General features: G+C 50.9%; 1 protein-coding gene and 1 pseudogene across 23 annotated transcripts in view; both read left to right on the top strand.

The window, feature by feature from the left end:
- Positions 1-19,608, top strand: part of CELF5 (CUGBP Elav-like family member 5) — a 48,532-nt gene that overhangs the window by 28,284 nt on the left and 640 nt on the right. Inside the window, exons 3-14 of one of the 23 annotated variants that reach the window (XM_023512577.1) lie at positions 1,643-1,697; positions 1,917-1,925; positions 3,571-3,714; positions 5,211-5,290; positions 7,780-7,926; positions 8,880-9,021; positions 9,105-9,251; positions 10,245-10,307; positions 10,543-10,545; positions 10,999-11,082; positions 14,014-14,097; positions 16,638-16,811. In XM_023512577.1, coding sequence (XP_023368345.1) covers positions 1,643-1,697; positions 1,917-1,925; positions 3,571-3,714; positions 5,211-5,290; positions 7,780-7,926; positions 8,880-9,021; positions 9,105-9,251; positions 10,245-10,307; positions 10,543-10,545; positions 10,999-11,082; positions 14,014-14,097; positions 16,638-16,765 — 1,086 coding nt within the window. In that variant the 3' untranslated portion in view covers positions 16,766-16,811. Of the gene's footprint in view, positions 1-1,642; positions 1,698-1,916; positions 1,926-2,229; positions 2,236-3,570; positions 3,715-5,210; positions 5,291-7,779; positions 7,927-8,879; positions 9,022-9,104; positions 9,252-10,244; positions 10,341-10,542; positions 10,546-10,998; positions 11,083-14,013; positions 14,158-16,637; positions 16,812-19,608 lie in introns of those variants that run through there. The other 22 variants (XM_023512571.1, XM_023512578.1, XM_012804553.1 and 19 more) reach the window with 22 other exon arrangements.
- On the top strand, positions 6,218-6,316 carry LOC111724978 (annotated as a pseudogene).

The following is a 19,608-nucleotide window of genomic DNA, read 5'->3' on the forward strand; positions in this document are numbered from 1 at the left end:
GCTGAGTAGTACTCCATAGTATGCATATAGCACATTGTATTAATCTATTTAAGTATTGATGGGTGCTTCGGTTGTTTCCATGTTTTTGCTATTGTGAATTGTGCTGCTATAAACATTTGAGTGCCAGTGTCTTTTTTATAAAATGACCTTTTTTTCCTTTGCATGTATACTCAGCAGTGGGATTGCTGGATCAAATGGTAGATCTACTTTAAGTCTAGGCCTTGATTTTTGACATCGGTAAAATGGAGCAAAAACCACATCTGTCTTTGAAGCTGACGTTTATTAAGTGCCTTCTGTGTGCCAGGCCTCAAAAGTCAGAACTGTAGAAAGAGCAATTCAGATTTCAGAGGGGTTTGTTGGCGTGGGGACCTATTTCATGATTGTCTGACCTTGGAAAGGGTCTGAGAACACTTTTTGCAATTCCATGTGCCTTTCTATATTGATTGAAGTCAGCCCTTTCCTTCTGGCCCATTCTGTTCAACCGTTCCTTGGCCTTGTGGTGGGTGATGTTGCAGTCTCCACTCTGGAGGGAGACAAAAAAAGACATAGACACTTCCAGCCCTGAGACAGAGGGAGAAAGAAGCCCTGGGGAGTGGGAAGAGTGTCTGCATGGGCTTTTAAGTTAGGTTTTGAAAGATGAGTAGGAGTTCACCAGGGATATCAGTTTGGGAGGAGGAGTCTGTGGACCAGTGAAGAAGCAAATGCCTCCTGACTCTCACATCCTTCAAGTCTGTTCTCAAATATCTAAATCATCTCATATTCAGGACTAGATATGTTGTGAGGGTGAGGATTTATTCCATTGAATATCATTTTCAATACCTGGAGTGCAGCACAGAACAATGAATCCAAAGGGTAGGTTGGTCCAGCCCAATACAACATTCTCCTTACCCAAAACTCCTAGGAATAAGCTAAAAGTAGCTACCTTGCTATAGAAGTCTCAGCTATTGTTGAGTAACAGACCACCCCAACCATTTTATTTGTTCATGATTCTGTGGGTCAGGGAGTTCTGTTAGGGCTCAGATGGGTGGTTCTTCTGCTGGCGTCTCCTGGGGTCATTCATGCAGCTGCATTCAGTTAGTTGAGATTTGACTGGGCCTAGCTGCACCACGATGGCCTCACTCTCATTTTCTGTCTGCCAGGTGACCCTCTCTTTCCATGAGGTCTTCCTCTATCCATTAGCTTTTCCACAAGGCAGACTCAGAGTTTCAAGAGGTCAAGAGTGGAAGGTGCAGGTCTTTTGAGTCCTAGGTTTAGAACTCCTACAACTTCCACCATATTTTCTTGGTCACAGCAAGTCACATAGTCAAATCCAAAAGCCAGGCTTGTAGAAATAGACTCTAGTTCTTGATGGTAGGAACTGCAGAGTCACATCACATACAGGAATTGGGCCATCTTTGCAAAGAATTTTTCACAAAGAAGCTTCCAGGAGGAAGAGAGATTGTTGCTGGGTTTTGAAGGCTAACTTACGAGTTTGCCAGATATGATCTCACCTAAGGTCCCACCCTGTAGTGGAACCATGATGTCATTTGGCTTGATTTGGGTTATTAGTGGGGTGGTGAGTTGCTGAAGAGGGGTAGGAGCCAAGCCCCTGCTCATCACATCCCCACTGCTGACCTTGACTTCCCCCTCCTTTTCTCCACAGATGGCGCGGCCAATCCAGGTGAAGCCTGCGGACAGTGAAAGCCGTGGAGGTAGTTGTTATTTCTCCATGGCCACCAATCTGGGGTTGGCAGAGGAATGAGGGAAGGAGAGATAGCCCTTCAACTTCTTACCCTCAAAAGTACAGTGGCTGAGACCTGTGGACCTGCAGTTGGCCTCCCAGCCCGAAAGCATACAGCAGTCACATGCCTGCTCCCATACCTCATGATGCTAGGAGAGGCAGGGGTCTCTGGTGGGCTTAGGGGCAGAAGAGCAAGCGGGGCTGTGTCCACAGGTCCAGGGGATGGCAGGTCTCGTCGGGTCTTGCTGCCTTCCCCAGAGTTTGAAACAATCTCCTTTCAGGGTACAATAATGTGGGGTCTTCAGAGGCAGACAGACTGGGCTCCCTGAAGGACTGTGGATTGCTCTCTGGGATCTGCATGTGTGCAAATGAATGTGTGTTTGTGCATTCCTGTCTGCATGTTTGTGTTTCTGAGTGTGCACACCTGGGCACACCTGCTTACAGATGTGTATATGTGCACATGTGCATTCATGCCTGTGCAGCTGGTGCACACAAGCACACGTGTATAGTGTGCAGTGGGGGCACCTTCCTGCCTGTGTGCACATCTGTGTGCTGGCATGCACATGGATATGTATGTTCATGCAGGTGTGCTTGACTGTTGGAGGCTGAGCATGTGAGGAGTCGTGTGGGCTGGGGTGATGGCTGTCTGTGTGTGGGTATGCCCATGGAAGGTGATGATGGTCTGTTGTTTCCAGTGGAATCCAAGGCTCATCATTCTTGAAGATCTTGGAGATCTCCACTTCTCTTGGCTGGAGGGGAGCTGAGGGAGGGTAGCCAGACTTGGTTGAGGGAAGGTGTGAGCAGGGCTGTTAGGACTCCTGTGTATGTGTAGGAGTTCAGTAAACCCCATCTGAGCTAGGAGCCTCTTTCACAGTCTCCACCTTGGCTGCCAGTGTGGGACAGGGAGTAAAGAGGTGGGGTCTGTATGTCTCCATCTTTGTTTCTATCTCTCTCTCCATCTCCTCAAATATCTGTTTCTCTTTTCTTTTATTCTTTTGTCTCTCTGCATCTCTCTGTTATTCTCCCTCTTTTAGTCTCTCCCTGACTCTCTCATCTATCTCCACCTGACTCTCAGTCTCTCCACTTCTGTTTCTCTCTCTCCCTCCATACCCCCATGAGTGACAGCTGCTGGAAAGTGGTTTCCATAGTAACCCAGCTCACCATCCCTGGGAGATTGAACCTCCCACTTTCCCAGTTACAGGGAGCAGTGCAATTGCCCAAGGGGGCAGAATTCCGGTGCCTCATATGGAAGAGGCTGGCACAACCCCAGCCTCAGATGTGGGCAGGTCCCAGCCAACCCGACCAGATAGGGGCTTCAGGCTGCTCAGGCACCTGATCCTAAGGGTGTATATGCCCTCGTGCCATTCGACAGATGTTGATTGCCTGGCCGCTTCTGAGCCCTAGCAAGGTTGAGCAAGGCCTCTGCTGGGTGCTATGAAGCTGCAGTGACCATCAGTGCACACCTCTGCCTGGCAGATCCAGAGGGCAGACAAAGAGGGACCCAGGCTCAGCAAAACAGTTCCTTACCCTGGTGCTATGTGTGGGCTCTCTGGGTGCACAGGAGGCAGAGATCACTTGTGCCTGGAGGTAGGGCCAGGGGAGTGGAGGACTGAAGGGAGGGCAGGTATGTAGGGGGCGGGGGCCACCGTGGGAACAGAGGCTGGGAGTGGGGTCATTGCAGGTCATGTGGGACTGTGCAGGAATCTAGGGCAGGGGAAGAGCATGGCCGTGTCCTTCCTTGCAAACTCAGGGCAGGTTTAAAGTTAGGGTATAGTTAGTGCGGGGCTGCCTCCACTCTCTATTAGAAGGGCGGAGAAAATTCCTGGAGGCCAGGACTTGGCTAAGGTGAGTGTCTCCGCCCACAGGGGACCGGAAGCTGTTTGTGGGGATGCTGAACAAGCAGCAGTCAGAGGAGGATGTGCTGCGGCTGTTCCAGCCCTTCGGAGTCATCGACGAGTGCACCGTGCTCCGGGGGCCAGACGGCAGCAGCAAAGGTGACGCCCGGGGGCGGGAGGGAAGGCGGGGCTGGCCCAGGGGCGAGACCGTGAGTGGGGGCCTGTAGGGCGGGCGAGATTTGTCATGTGGGCGGAGCCTGGGGAAGGGGCAGGGCCTACAGGGAGTGTGGGGTGGAGCCCGTGATAAGGGGTGGGGCCTGCAGTGTCGGGAGGCCTTGGCTCTGAGGGCAGAGACCGTGGAGAAGGGCTGGTCTGATCCGGGGGCGGAGTATATGGGCCGGGCTGTAAGGGCCCGGGAAGGCGCAGTGCCTGTGGAGGCGGGGCCAGATCTATCGGGTGGGGCTTGTAGGGCAGTGCCAATTACAAGGGGGCGTGGCTGGCCAGGTATAGGGCGGAGATTAGTTCCACCTGATGCTACCTGTGTGCTTTCATTCTGGGGCTACCTGTGTCCTGTGGTCTTTGATTTGTCCCCTGATTCTGTGGAGCTGTTTCCATCTGGATCTGCCTGAGTCTTAGTCTCTATCTCTGACCTGAGAATCCAAAAGACCGTGCCTGGTGGTCTGTCTATTTGATTCTATTTGAATTCATCATCTGGGACTGACTCCCTGTTTACCTATCTCTGCCCTTGTCGTATCTTGGTGGGACTGAATGTGTCCGATGGTCTCTATTTGCCTGGCTTTCCTTTTGAAATTGAGATATAATACACATACCACCAAATTCACCCTTTTAAAAGTGAAGTGCTTTTTATTATGTTCACACTATGTGCAGTCATCCCCACTATCTAATTCCAGAGCATTTAACACACCTGCACACACACATACACACACACACATGCACGCACACAGTGTGCCTTGGCTTTCTCATAGTTCTCTGTCTGGAGCTATATCTGGTGGCTTCTGGCTGTTCTATGGACTTTGTCTATATGGCTATCTGAATTTGTCTGTGTCTGGTGGTCTCTGGCTGGTTGTCCATCTAACCCTGGCTGTGTGGTGATCTGGCTGGGGCTGCCCTAGCCTGGTGGTTTATGAGCTCCATCTCTCTGACTCTGGTCATTTGGATCTATCTGGCTGGGCCTGACTGCTCAAAGGACAGTGTGTCCAATGATCTGTCATTTTAACTCCACATGTCTGATTGTAGCTATCTGGACCTCACTTGTTCTGATGGAGAGGATTTCCTCCCTGACTGTACACAGCATCACACTGTCCATCAGGTTGTGTGCTTAACACACTTTCTGATGAGCTGTAGATGGCTGTCTGACTGACTTTCTGATTGCATGAATGACTGGCTGGCTGGCTGTGTGAATGACCAGTGCTTGTCTAACTCTGTGGATGTCTGTGTGACTGTCCTGTCTGACCTGTTTGGGTGTCCACCAGTTGTCTGTCTGAACAAATGGCTGGCTGTGTTTCTGTTGGCTGACCAACTCTTTGGCTGTGTGTGTCTGACCATCCAAGGCTCCCTGCCCCTCTCCTATGGCCCCTGCCCACCTAGTCCTGTGACCCCTTCACCCCCCACCTCTTCTCCTTCTCTTGGAGCAGGCTGTGCCTTTGTGAAGTTCTCCTCCCACACGGAGGCGCAGGCGGCCATCCACGCCTTGCATGGCAGCCAGACCATGCCGGTGAGTAGGAGCTGCCCTCAATAATGGTGGTCCTGGGAGAGGGCTGAGGGTCCAGGGACAACATGGGTCCTGTGCTTACCATCACTCACATGCAATAGTCCCTGGCTCTTTCTTAGACAGGGCACAGGTGGAGGAGGAGGTGTAGTCCTGGCTGCAGCCCCTGGAGTGGGTATATGTGTGCAAGTGTGTGAAAACTATGTGTGTGGATGTGAGTGTGCAAGCAGAGTGTGTCAGTGTGCAGAGATGTATTGCATGTATGTGAGTATGTGTGGGTGAGTGTGTTAGAGAGATTGTTCATGTCTGTGTATTAGTATGAGAGTGTTACAGGAGGGATGTGTACATATGTATGAATGAGTATGCCCACATGTGCCTGTGTATATACATGCCAGTTCTTGTGTGTATATACTCGTGTTTATTCATATGTGTGTAAGTATGATTGGGCAGTGGGGGGTGCATGTGTACACATCTGCAGGTATGTGCAAGGGTACATGTTCATGTGTGCATATGTGTGAATATGCATGTATGTGCTTGAGTTTGTGTCAGTATGTGTGAGCAATTATGTGTGCATGTTTGCAAATGCATGCAGGTCTGTATGAGTGTGTATGTGTGCATACACGAGGGTGTCCCAGAGAGGATGAGACCCCAGTCAGTTGCTGAGGCCAGGAGGAGGCCCTGATAAGAGGCCCTGATAAGAACAAAAGGAAGCTGGGAGGCCCAGGGGGAGGCTGGACAGAAGTCCAGGCACAGGAAATCAAGACCTGAGCATGGGCCAGGTTGATGGGGAGCAGAATTGGCTTCTGAGGCCGGGCACAGTGAGTCACGCCTGTAATCCTAGCACTCTGGGAGGCTGAGGCTGGTGGATGCCTGAGCTCACAGGTTCGAGTCCAGCCTGAGCAAGAGCGAGACCTCATCTATAAAAATAACCAGGCATGCTCACATATACTAAAATTGGAACGATACAGAAAGATTAGCATGGCCCCTGTGCAAATTTGTGAAGCGTTCCATATTAAAGAAAAAAAAATGTAAGGCAGTGCATGTGGCTCAGAGGAGTAGGGCGCCAGCCCCATATGCTGGAGGTGGCAGGTTCAAACCCAGCCCCGGCCAAAAACTGCAAAAAAACCCCAAAACCATAGCCAGGTGTTGTGGTGGGCACCTGTAGTCTCAACTACTCAGTAGGCTAAGGCAAGAGAATCTCTTGAGCCCGAAGTCTGAGGTTGCTGTGAGCTATGATGACATGGCACTCTAACAAGGATGACAAAGTAAAACTCTGTCTCAAAAAGAAAAAAAAAAGAACTAACTTCTGAAATGAGACCATGAGTCCACTAGACCCACTGGACAGGAGGCAAGAGTAAGTATCTATAGCAGTGAGAGGCTGGAGGACTAAAGAGGCAACAGGCATGGTCCTGCCCCTGATGAAGGAGGCCCTGGGAGCCATCACACAAATTCAAACTATACCACGGGAAGCCAGGACATGGGAGAACCACCTCTCTTCTTTTAGTTGTTCTCAAAGCCTGGAGGGGAAGGATTTAGCTCAACACAAAATCAGGCTTTCTCTTGCTCAGAAATATTTAGGAACAGGGCTGGTAGGCATCTCAGGGATTGAGTTTTCTGTTAAAGAGGGCATGTCAGCAAAGACAGGGAGGATGCAGAGTGCATTGTGCTGGGATCCAGCTCACCTAGGAGAAGCTGGGTGAAGGGGAAAATGTCTTCCTTCTTGAGCCTCCAAATCAAGGTGTAGGCTGGCTTCATGGGGGTGTGGGCAGCCCCCAGGCACCTGACCTCAGGCCTCTCTTGATGCCAGTGGCAGGGCCTATGCTGTATTTCACTTCAGCTATGTGGTGCCAGTGGCAGGGCCTATGTCTGTATTTCACTTCAGCTATGTGGTGCCTGTCCCACAGTTGTGCCTTCTGGCTATTGTTAGGTATGCAGTGACAGGTAGCTTTCTGTCTGTGCTCCAGTAAAGCAGGGCCTCCTTTCCTGGCTGGTGGCTGGTATCTGCTCCCCACAGGGTGAGTGACTTGTAGATTTGTCCACCTGTGCAGGGCATACAAATCTAGGACTGGATTCTTGCTGGTTCTCAAGCATGGGGGCAACAGGTGTAAGATCACTGTTCCTCTCCAATGCCTGGAGCACCTATTCTCAGGTGTTGGAGTGACAGCAAGAGGGCCTTCATCTAGGCCCCCACCATTTCTCTCCAGTTAAATTCTCCACTTTTGGGGGGTTCTGCCCTGGTGGGTGTCCCTAACAGCCCCCTGGGCCTCGGTGCTACACATGTAATATTCCACCTGTGCAGAAGCTGCTAGGCTGAGATGCTAATCTCCAAATGATTCTCTCTGTGTCCTTGTGGCTGGGGGCCCATGGATATGGCTGGAAGCCACCAGCTTGCACACCCCTCACCCAGGGACCCTGAGCTGACATGGTTTTGGACACCCAGAGTCTTGGCTACCTCCCACCTCTCTTTCCCTCCCGACTCACCGCTGCCCCTGCAGGGAGCCTCCTCCAGCCTGGTGGTCAAGTTTGCCGACACGGACAAGGAGCGGACACTCCGGCGCATGCAGCAGATGGTGGGCCAGCTGGGCATCCTGACACCATCTCTCACACTGCCCTTCAGCCCCTATAGTGCCTACGCTCAGGCTGTGAGTACCCCCATGAGTGCCCCTGTGTGTGTCTGGGGTCCACTTAATCTCTCTCCTTTCCTTATCTGTTCCCTGTTGAAGGCTTCCACCTCTTTGCCCATGCTCTCCCTATTTTTCTCTTGATCTCCCTGACTCAGGGTCTTCTTTTGGCCTGGCTGAAACCCAACCCTGAATTGAGACCAAACTCAGAAAAAGTCCCTAAATCCAGGCCAAGCCCCAAACTGGACTGAACTCTAATATTAAATTAAGAATCAGGCCAAGTGCTGTGGCTCACAGCTGCAATCCTAGCACTCTGGGAGGCCAAGGCAGGTAGATTGCTTGAGCTTGCCAGTTTGAGACCAGCCTAAGCAAGAGCGAGACCCCATCCCTAAAACCAGGCATTGTGACAGGCTTCTATAGTCCCAGCTGCTCGGGAGACAGAGGCAAGAGAATTGCTTGAGCCCAAGAGTAAGGTTGCTGTGAGCTATGATGCCATGGCACTCTACCCAGAGTGACAAAGTTAGACTCTGTCTCAAAACAAACAAACAAACAAACAAACAACAAACTCAGTATTGGATAGAGCTCCAGAGCCTGCTGTCCTTGAAATTTATTAGGCCCAATTCTGTATGAACCTCCAAATCCAGGCTGACTCTAAACTGAGTCCTGACCTGACCAAGTTCAACTCTAGCTGAGCCCTGACACCAGGACAAGCCTTAGCTCTAACTAAGCCCTAAGCCTAGATTGAACCCTGATCTCAGGCTGAGCCTCAATTCCTAATTCAGCCCTCATACCAGACTGAGCATTAATCCCAGGCTGAGCATAGCTCCCAGGCAGAGCTCCACTTCCTAACTGAACCCTGATCTCAGCCTAAATTTTCCCTTCTAATTATTGGGGACCAACCCTCCCTTCATGAGTTATGGTCTCGAGGCAGGTATCACCCAAACTGTGCCCACTGACTCCCTTTCCACCTCCAGCTCATGCAACAGCAGACAACAGTCCTGTCCACCTCGGGCAGCTACCTGAGCCCCGGCGTGGCCTTCTCACCCTGCCACATCCAGCAGATCGGCGCCGTCAGCCTTAATGGGCTACCTGCCACTCCCATTGCTCCTGCCTCTGGTGAGAGACTGCCAGGGGACCCAGGATGGGTGGACAGGCCCAGGCCAGAGCCAGGCTGCCCATGACTCTCTCCCATTCCACAGGGCTGCACTCACCCCCGCTGCTGGGCACTGCTGCTGTGCCTGGCCTCGTGGCTCCCATCACCAATGGATTTGCAGGTGTTGTACCCTTCCCTGGTGGACACCCTGCATTGGAAACCGTATATGCCAATGGCCTTGTGCCCTACCCAGGTAACTCAGGGTGGTCCCCTGGGGCCTAGAAGGATGGCAAGGGTAGTGATGGTGTTACTGGAACAAAGATGAGTCTCTACACCATAGTGAGTGCTCAGGGAACAAGAGAAGGACAAAGAGAGTCTCAGCTGAGCACATATGAACTGTCAGCGTAAGAATGAGGGCTGTGGCACAGTGGTTGACCATAGAAACTGTGCACCAGATGTTTTTGTGTTTGCATTACAGTTCTGTAGCTCTGGATGGGTTCTTTTAGTCTCTTAGTCTCAGTTTGCTCATCTGGGAAATGGGTGAATAACATGAGTCACCTCATGAGCTTGCTTTGATCATTAAATCAGTATGTAAAATGCTAAGTATATCACCTGGTGCAAAGAATGGCACCATAGATCTTAATTATTAATCATTACCATTTGGAGAGATATCAGTACCTGTATTCATTCCTTCATTCATTTGACCACACTATGATTTGGGCTATGACTGCTCTCATGAAGTAGAGGTACCACTTTACCCTACACGCACAATATTAGGGCAAATATCTTCCAATATTTATTTATGTGAAGTAAGTCATCTGTAGTTACACCATGGAGGAGAATGTGTTTTTAATTTTTAATTTCCAAATGATTGGAGGCTCACAAAGAGTTGCAAAATGAGTACAGAGCAGTCTGACATACCCTTCATCCTGCTTCCTCAGCTGCTGATAGCTCACCTAACCACAGCACAGTGTCACAGCAGGGATCAACACTGGTGAGGTGTAGTTAAATCAGCTCCAGACCTTATTTGGATTTCGCCACTCTTTACATGCACATTGTGTGTGTGTCTCTCTCTCTGATATTTTGTCACAGATATAGATTCATGTAGCCACCACATTAAGATACAGAACTGCCCCGTCTCGTCTCGGGTGGATACTTTTGCTTTCCTCTCAGCCCTTAAGGATCCGGGTGGGATGGAAGGCTTCTGCTGCCCCTGCTCCACTCAGCCCTTCCCTCTGTCCCGCAGCTCAGAGCCCTACTGTGGCCGAGACACTCCATCCTGCCTTCTCTGGAGTCCAGCAGTACACAGGTAGGGAGGCGGCTCCTCAGCCATCTAGGCCCGGCCTTGCCCGCTGGGTCTTCTTTCCTTGCCTGGCCACGCCTCCTACCTCTGGCCCCACCCCTCATGGCTCCAACCCTGGCTTCCTGTCCTGTATTCAACTCCTTGGCCCTGTTCCTAACTCTGCTCCTGCCACCAGCACCATCCCTTGGCTTAAGGCCTGATCTTCACTCTGATGCCACCCTGCAATGCGCTCTGCTTTGAGGGAGTGTTCCCCTTTTCCACACCTCTGGCCCTGGCCCAGTCCCAGGTCTTGTCCCTGACCTTCCTCCCTCCTTCAGCATCTGCCCGCCTCCTCACATTTTGCCTTTACTGACCATGCTTCTGCCAAAGCCCTCCCTCACCTCTGGCTCTTCTTTCTAGCCCTGGCTGTGGCCCTACCCCTCAAACCATGACCACGCCCACCCCGCTCAATCCCAGCAGTTTTGGCTCCGCCCCTCAAGCCAAGAACTTGGCACACTTAGTAGCCCACGCAGCTCTGGTCCAGCACTCTGGTGTGGCTCCGCCCCACCAAACAACAGCCCCGCCCTACTCTGCTCATCCCTGTGGCTCCGCCCCTCACGCCATGGCCCCGCCCCACTTTCAACCGCGGCCTTGGCTCCACCGGGTCCACCTTACCTCACGCCCGCCTCTGCCCTGTGTCTCGCTCCGGTCTCCGCAGCCATGTACCCCACCGCGGCCATCACGCCCATCGCGCACAGCGTCCCCCAGCCGCCGCCTCTCCTACAGCAGCAACAGCGAGAAGGTGAGGCGGCCGCAACCTCCCCTGGGCGCCAGCCCCGCCATCTGACTTGCCCTTGCACCTGCAGGCTCCGGGGCAATGGCCAGGCCTCCGGACTGCGGGGCTGAGAGCAGTCTGGAGCCTGACAGGCCTGAGTTCGAGTACTGACGCAGCCGCTCCCTCCCTGGGTGTCCTCGGGCAGCGTATTCTCCCTCTCTGGGCCTCAGTTTCTTCCATCGAGTGGGAACGATGCTCTCCTCGACCCTGTAGGAATAGTCCCCTACCAGCCTTCTCCAGAACCGAGAGATTCTCTGAATTTTGGGAGAGGAAACCCTTTTTGAGGTTGGGGCCTGAGGAATCCCAGGTAAACTGACCCCTCACTAGTAAAGCCAAGGTTGTCAAAAGTGGGAGGGAGGGAGGGGTTAGATTCTGGAGTCTGACAACTGGGGTCCAAGTGCATGCAGTTCTGACACTTATTACAAGGAAGGCACCTAACTTCTGGTGCTTCAGTGTCATCATCTGCAACACAGGAACTCAGGTATGCCAGGAGGTGTCATTGGAAAGTGAACAATGGCTGGTTCTTGATATGTAGTGGGTGCTCAGCATCTGGGGAGTCCCTTCCTCTCTTTGACCCATCTACTAGGTGAGGGGAAGAGGGGAGTGCAGGGGAGAAGTGCTTGACCAGCCAGAAAAGCCCCCCAGGGAAGCTTGGCTGATGGCCTGGCCCATGGACTAGTCCTTTGAGGCTCTGCCCAATTTCTCCTTTGTGGATTGGGGTTAGGGGAGGTGGACACTGCCAGGGTGCAGGAGCTGAGTTTTAAAAACAAGCCCTAGCTGAGGCAGGGTCCCTTGGCTGTGCCACCACCTACTCTCCCATCAGCAATCGGATAGTATGTCCTCTGTGGTTAAAGCCGTCAAAAGCAGCGACAGGAATATTTGGATAAGACAGGACATTCCATGACTGCCACAGCACCCCATGTAACCTTACCACAGGGTATCACCAGCTGGGACTTCAGGGAGGGTTCAGCCACCTAGGGTCACTGTTTTACTGGATGACTCACACCTGGGTGCCCCTTCATTTAATCCCTTCTCTGGCCCCAACCTCAATCTGGGCTGAGGAGCTGATAGCTGATTCAAATACAGTCATAGCTGCTAAAAGGCTACACATGCGTTCCTCTCAAATCACCACTGTGTGCAACATCTAGAAATCCAGACTGCAGGTCTTGTGGGGAAAAATATGGGTAGAACATGCAAAAACCTTATCAGTGACACTTTAAGAGCAAACTAAAGATGGGAACCTAATAGAAATGGTAGTGAAATTTTATATATGTTAAATAGTTGAGTATGTGAATAACACAATACATATTGGAAAAGACCTGGAGTTTGCAGGTGGAAATGGCTTTGAAAGGGTTGCTGCAAGAGAGCATCTATGAAATGGTGGAAGGAACGTGGTCTGAAATTAGACAGAGAGTCAGAACCCCAGATGGGGAAGGGTGTAGCTCCTAACACACTCGGATAGATGTTTGAGGTGTGTGCATGCATGGAGTTTGTGTTTTCCCATGAGGTTCACTCAGCTGGATGTGACTTTCTGCATTGACTATGGGTTTGGGGGTTGGAGGAGGATGGAAAGAGTGCATAAGCAAATGCAAAATTTGGGTTATGCACAAAATTACTCGGGCACATTGGTACAAACTTGCTTTTTAAAATCAAGTGTTATGCTCCTAATTAGGAAGGTAAGGGAAAGGTGGGAATGTGTAATCTTGGATTTTGTATTTTCTCTTGTGGGGTTTATTCATTGCTGGAGAAAGAAGGGATTACCCTTATTTGGGATAGGCATGAGAGAAATTCATCTTCAGGTTTGGGATTAGTAGATTTGGGGGGAACTGTTTATGGTTTCAGATAATCAAGGTTTTAAAAGGCTACTATTAATAGTTTTTATATTAACCATGCATTGGGGATTATTTGGGGAGAGGACAGTTCAGAGGATTAGCTATAACTTTTATAAATTATTATTTCTGGAGTAGTACCTGTGGCCCAGTGGGTAGGGTGCTGGCCCCATATACTGAGGATGGCGGGTTTGAACCCGGCCCCAGCCAAACTGCAACAAAAAATAGCCAGGCGTTGTGTTAGGCACCTATACTCCCAGCTACTTGGGAGGCTGAGGCAAGAGAATCGCCTAAGCCCAGAAGTTGGAGGTTGCTGTGAGCTATGTGACACCATGGCTCTCTACCAAGGACAATGAAATGAGACTCTGTCTTTTAAAAAAAAAATTATTTCTGGTTGGTATATTATGTTGGTTAATTATCTGTGGTTTTAGGCTAGCTGAGATTTGGGAATGGAGAATTATCTTTTTAAATTTTACCTTATTTTATTTTTGCAACATCTGAGTTTTGAAAATTATCCACATTTGGAGGATTATCTCCATCTGATATTTGGGAAAGGAGAATTACTTTTTAAAATTTTATTCTGTAATCACCGGGCTTTTTAAAATGATGGTTTTAGTTTGGAACAGTTTTAGACTTACAGAATCATTACAAAGATACACCAACTTTCTATATTCCCCACTCCCAGTTCTGTAAATGATCTGAAGTGTGAGGTTTAGGGATGGATTTCCTAGGGTCGTTTTGGATTCTCTGGGGTCTGGGATTGAGGATTTATCTGGGTTGTAATGGAATGGGATAATCTGATTTTTGCTAATGATCTGGAATCTGGGGATTAAGAGGGGTTTGTGGTATCCGAGTGTGGGATTATATTACACATATGTGGGCAAGGGATGGGTGTGCCCTGCTTCCCCACCCCCACCCATGGCCATGCCCCTTCTTTCTGGGTGTCTCAGGGCACCCCTTTCCCAACAGCTAGAGAAGCCAGATGTGGGCTCCAGACCCGAGCCCCTCCCCTGGGGGGGTCCACCTCCTCTCCTTGGGGGCTTTATGTCTTTCTCTCCCCCACCTGCAGGTCCCGAAGGCTGTAACCTGTTTATCTACCACCTCCCCCAGGAGTTTGGAGACACGGAGCTGACGCAGATGTTCCTGCCCTTCGGCAATATCATCTCCTCCAAGGTGTTTATGGACCGAGCCACCAACCAGAGCAAGTGTTTCGGTGAGTAGCTGCTTAAGCAGCCGGCACCCCTTCCTTCCCCATAGGAAAAGGTAGGGTTTGGCCATGGGGCATGTCCACTCCAAATCAATCACAGTCAAAAACAGAATGAGAGGTGGTGTGTGGTAGTTCATGCCTCTAATGCAAGCACTCTAGGAGGCAAAGGCAGGAAGGATCACTTGAGCTCAGGCTTTCTAGACAAGCCTGAGCGAGAGCGAAACACCGTTTCTACTAAACATGGAAAAATTAGCAAATGTTGTGGCAGGCGCCTGTAGTTGTAGCTACTCGAGAGGCTGAGACAAGAGAATCCCTCGAACCCAAGAGTTTTAAAGTTGCTGTGAGCTAGGCTGACTCCATTCCACTCTACATAGGGCAATAGAATAAGACTCTGTCTCAAAAAAGCTCCCAGAAAAACAAACAAAAAACCAGAATGAACACTTATTAAGCACCTATTGTGTACCAGGTATTGTTTGGGGTGCACAACACTGAATAAGGTTGACAAAAATCCCCCTCGTTCAAGGAGCTTAGAATTGTTTTTTGCGGCTCAGCGCCTATAGCTCAACCGGCTAAGGCGCCAGCCACGTACACCTAAGGTGGCGGGTTCGAATCCCCAGCCCGGACCCGCCCAACAACAATGACGGCTGCAACCAAAAAATAGCCGGGTGTTGTGGCGGGCGCCTGTGGTCCCAGCTACTTGGGAGGCGGAGGCAGGAGACTCGCTTGAGCCCAGGAGTTGGAGGTTGCTGTGAGCTGTAATGCCACGGCACTCTGCCCAGGGGGACAGCTTGAGGCCCTGTCTCAAAAAAAAAAAAAAAAAAAAAAAAAAAATTGTTTTTTGCTCACAAGGAAGCCCCTGTGGCTGGAGCAGAGTGAGGAGGGGGAATGAGGGAGGAGGGGAGAGCAGAGAGGAGATGGGAGTGGGTCATGCATGGCCTTGTGAACCCTGAGGAGGACTTCCTTATCCCCAGAGGCACAGGAAATTAACATTCAGAGAAGGGCTGTGTTCAAAGTCACACAGAAACTATATTAGAATCAGTCTATTTGAACACAGGACTCTTAATGTCACACTATCCTATTTGAACGGTTAGCCTTTGAATATTTATTAATTGCCTCCTGTATGTATTCAGTATTTAACCATAAAAGGGCACAATTGTCTCAATTTACTGAGGGAGGAAAGAGGAAAAGTGAATGGTCCAAGGACATGCTTGAGTTTATACAACAAGTAAGGGATCCCCACCCATGCCCAGGCCTACTCCTCTGTATCCTGTTACCAGGAAAGAGGAAGTTTATGGAGGAAAGCCCATCCATTTGCTTTCAGCAGTGTGATTTTGAAGTATGCATTCTCTGAGCCTCAGTTTCTTCATCTATATAATCACGGGGTAATGAAGACCAGGTGGATTTAAGACCAGCCTGGGCAATACAGCAAGACCCTACTTCTACAAAAAATAGAAAATTAGCCAGGTGTGGTGGTACGACTCAGGAGGCCAAGGCAGGAGAATCACTTGAACCCAGGAGTTCGAGGCTGCAGTAAGCTATGATGATGGCACTGTGCTCCAATCTGGGTAATAAAGTGGAGACCCTATCTCAAAAAAAAAACAAAAAACCAAGAAAACATGAAGACATTAAACGCTTACCCCGAGCCTCAAATTCACCCATGGCTCTCCTTAGGGCCCTGACAGGACAGACAGTACCTACTGCCCACTATCTCTCTGCAACAGACCCCCTCAGAGCCTCTTGCAATCCCAGGACTTGCTCCCATATCCACCACCTCCTTGAGGGCTCTCAAGCTCCCAGGCCCCCACTGATCCTCTAGGAAGTTAGTGAAGACCACATAGTTAGGGTGGGAGGCAAGGCCGGGGCACCTGGAAGAGAAAGATGGAAGGAGTTTGTGTTGGTGGCAACTTAAGGAAGGATCTTCAGGAAGCGGGGTGGAGTATTTCTGATGGCTTCAGGGGAGAGACTAGGGCAGAGAGACTTCCAGAGGCAAAGACAGAGACAGAAAGAGAAAAAAGGGAGAAAGAGGGGAAGACATACAGACACACACAAAAACAGAAAAAGAACAGAGAGCCAAAGACATGCAGAGTCACACAGAGATGAGATCCCTTGTGGGCAGAGGCCTTAGAGGAGGTAAAATGTTGAGGTCCAGGGCTTGGAGGGAGGCAGGTATCCTGGGGAAGGGAGGGAGAATATGACCCTCCAGGGATCCTCAGTGCCCACCCTGCCCCTATGCCAGATGGGAAATGTCGGCAGAGCTGACCCCAATGTAAGGAGTGGGTGCCCAGTCCCAGAAACTTACAAGTCCAGACGTATCAGAACAAAGCCAGAGCTGCTCTGTGTCCTCTAGCAAGGCCCCTGCCTGTGTACACACGTGCACACGCGCCCACCAGGACCCCGTGAGCTGGGAGCCCAGGGCTGCAGCCACTGGAGCGAGTGCAGGATGCTTCTACAGTGCCAGACGTGAAGGTCCAAACCGGTCTCCGCAGGCTTCGTGAGCTTTGACAACCCAGCCAGCGCCCAGACAGCCATCCAGGCCATGAACGGCTTCCAGATCGGCATGAAGAGGCTCAAAGTGCAGCTGAAGCGGCCCAAAGATCCAGGACACCCCTACTGACCGCGCCCACAGCCTCCCTGAAGCTGTGGGCTTGGCCCAGGTGAGCCGCCAGGCGGCCCCACACCCTGACTCAGCCCTGCTCTTGTCTGCAACCCCCCTCATTCTCCAAACCCTCCCCAAGTGGGGTGATGCTGCAGGACACTCCGAGAAGTCCCCAGGTTGGGTTGGCAGGGACAGAGCGGAATGAAGACACCCCCAATGCCCTGTGGTCAGGGCTGGAGCCAAGGGTGGGAGTTGGGTGGGGAGGGGGAGAGCCAGGGCCCACTGAGCCCAAGGGGATCCTTCCTTGAGAAGGCTTTGAAGGATGAATAGAAGTTCACCTGACAGGCCAGGTTTGGTTGGGGGTGGGGGGAGTGTGGCTAGGGAGGGGCTTCTTTTCCATTCTTCTGTTCTCCCTGCTGAAAAGCACTAAACCAGAAGAAAATGTTAAATGCCCACCCCAGACTCCAGGCCCTAAGATTGGACCCCAAAATGCTCAGCTCAGCTTGGAACCAGGGCTAGGAGTTGGGATGGGGGGACACTGCCCAGGGCCTGGTCCAGTAGGCCTGGACAGCTTCCTGTCTTTCCCTGACCCCCCACAAACTCCCCATGGAACTGACCAGCAGGATCTACTCGATGGGTTGATGGGAAAGGGGGATGCACACCCCTCTCACCATCAGTCAAAAAACAAAAACAAAAACAAATGGGAACTTCCCCCCATCATGAGAGTGTATTTTGCCATCACGGCAAACAACTTTATCAACAGTTGCTTTGGGCAGATGAACAGCACACTTTACAGGTCTGCAGTGGAAACTTATAACTAATCCCACACCTCAACGAGCCTCTTCTGTAAAATGGGCTTGTGAGAGTTGTCTCCCCAGAGGCAGCAGGAAGGACCCCCCCCTCCAGAGGATGGGGGGTCTTTTCACACCTGAGCCCGGAACCCACCACCTAAAGAGCTCTGGATAATTCATTTTGATGGTTTTTTTTTCTTTTTTAAAAAATCACCATCACTTTCGTCATCAAAGAGCCTTGCCTCGGGGTCTGGCACAAGTAGGTGCTCAGTCAGAGGCTGTTAGTTCTTCTCAGACTCTCCCTGGGCGGCAGCTCACAGATCCGAGTGTATTTAGCTGCATGGGACATACCTGCGGAAACTGCCAGTTGGAAGTGAAACCCAAGGCCACTCTGCAATCTGTTCCCTTTTAACTCTCAGCCTGCAAATCCTCACTGAGCACCTTCTGTGTACTAGGCACTGCTGTTGGCGTTTGGAGACCCACCCACCAATGAACAAAACAGGTTGAGGTGGAGAGGCAAAACAGAAACTTAAATATTTGTCCCCAAATGCTGAAGAAACAGGCTCAGCAGCAATGTTAAATCCTTTCAAAGCCAAGTTTGTTGTCCTCTGAACCCCGGGACTTTTGTTCTTTTGGAAAAGATGGGGGCCCTTGGGTTACTAGACCCCAGCCAGGCCAGGGTAAGGGGGTGGAGGAGGCTGGGGAGATGGTGTCCTCCGCCTGCATGCCCTGCCACCATTGTTCCCTAACACCCATCCCCTTCTCCCCCAGGTGAGGGACCTTCCCATCCCAGGAGGGTCTCCCGCTTCCAACTGATCCAGGACTTTTCCGTAAATTACAACCGTTGTTTGGACACCAGCCCTCCCTTCCCTTCTCCCCTTGTGCCACCCCCTCTCCAAAATGTGAAACACCATCCCAAAGGCCACATCAAGTAGGGAGAGGGCTTCTGAGTTGGGGGCAGAGGGTTTCACACCCTATGTGCCCTTTGGGAGAGTTCTTCACTCTTGCTCCTGCCTGCCCCCAACTTGGTGGCTTCCCCAAACTAAATGGCAACTTTTCCTATATATATATATGCGTATATATATAGAACTATAGATGGTATATATATTTTTTGAGTATAGAGATCATGGGACCAAACTTTGCCAACTTCCTCCCATCTAAGAGAGGGTGACCCTGGGCCAGTTGCTCATCAGGGACATAGGAAGGGCTGAGGCTGGTACTAGCCAGGGGCCCCCCACCTCCCAGCTGATACATCAGACCAGGAATCCACCAACACAATATACCTCCAGGACTTTGGGGCCCCCCCAATTTTTGAGGGCCTTTGGGCTCAGCCGGTTTGAGTGTCCCTGGTCCCAGCTGCAGCTTCTGGAAACCACCCCCTTGTCCCTAGGGCCCTGCCTTCCTGGATGTAGGCACAAAAGAGACCCCTGGCTTCCCCAAGCCCTTCTCTGTTCCCCATCCCTCCTCAATCATAGCCTTACTCATGTGACCAATAGCCCTTAGCTTTCCGTCGGGGGGGCAGATGGGGTTGGGGGGAGTCCCCCATTCACCAGCACCCCCTCCCAAGGGCAGGCAGCCATCGTCCCTGCCTTCAAATCACCAGCCTCAAATTTAAGGTCTTGTAATGAAGATTGCCAAGCGTGTTGGACAAGCCCTACCTGGACTGGCCAAGCACCCCTTTATTGGAGACAGCGAACTCGATAGCGACCTTCATACCTCTACAGAGATTTTTTGTTTTCTTTTTGGTCTTTCTGAGCAGGTACAAAGAAGAAAAAAATAGGGGGAAAATCGAACCACAATGGATTCTTGTTTCCTAGTTGGGAATGGGGTGGGGGGAGGGTTGTGGGGTGCCTCTGTAAAGCTACCCGATCCATGACACCCACGTTGAAGCACAGAGTCGAGTTCGTTTGGATGTCCAGTGGGGCCTCTTGCCAAATGAGGCGCTGGATAACTTAATAAGCTCAAAAAAAATTTTTTAAAAAGGAAAAAAAAACAGCATTCCCTTTTGTTTCTACCAAAATGTGTTGACTGACCCAGGAAAACAAAAAACAAACAAACAAAAAAAAAAAA

This window comes from Otolemur garnettii, unplaced genomic scaffold (genome assembly GCF_000181295.1).
Source record: "Otolemur garnettii isolate 467f Iridium unplaced genomic scaffold, OtoGar3 scaffold00029, whole genome shotgun sequence".
Classification (NCBI taxonomy): Eukaryota; Metazoa; Chordata; class Mammalia; order Primates; family Galagidae; genus Otolemur; species Otolemur garnettii.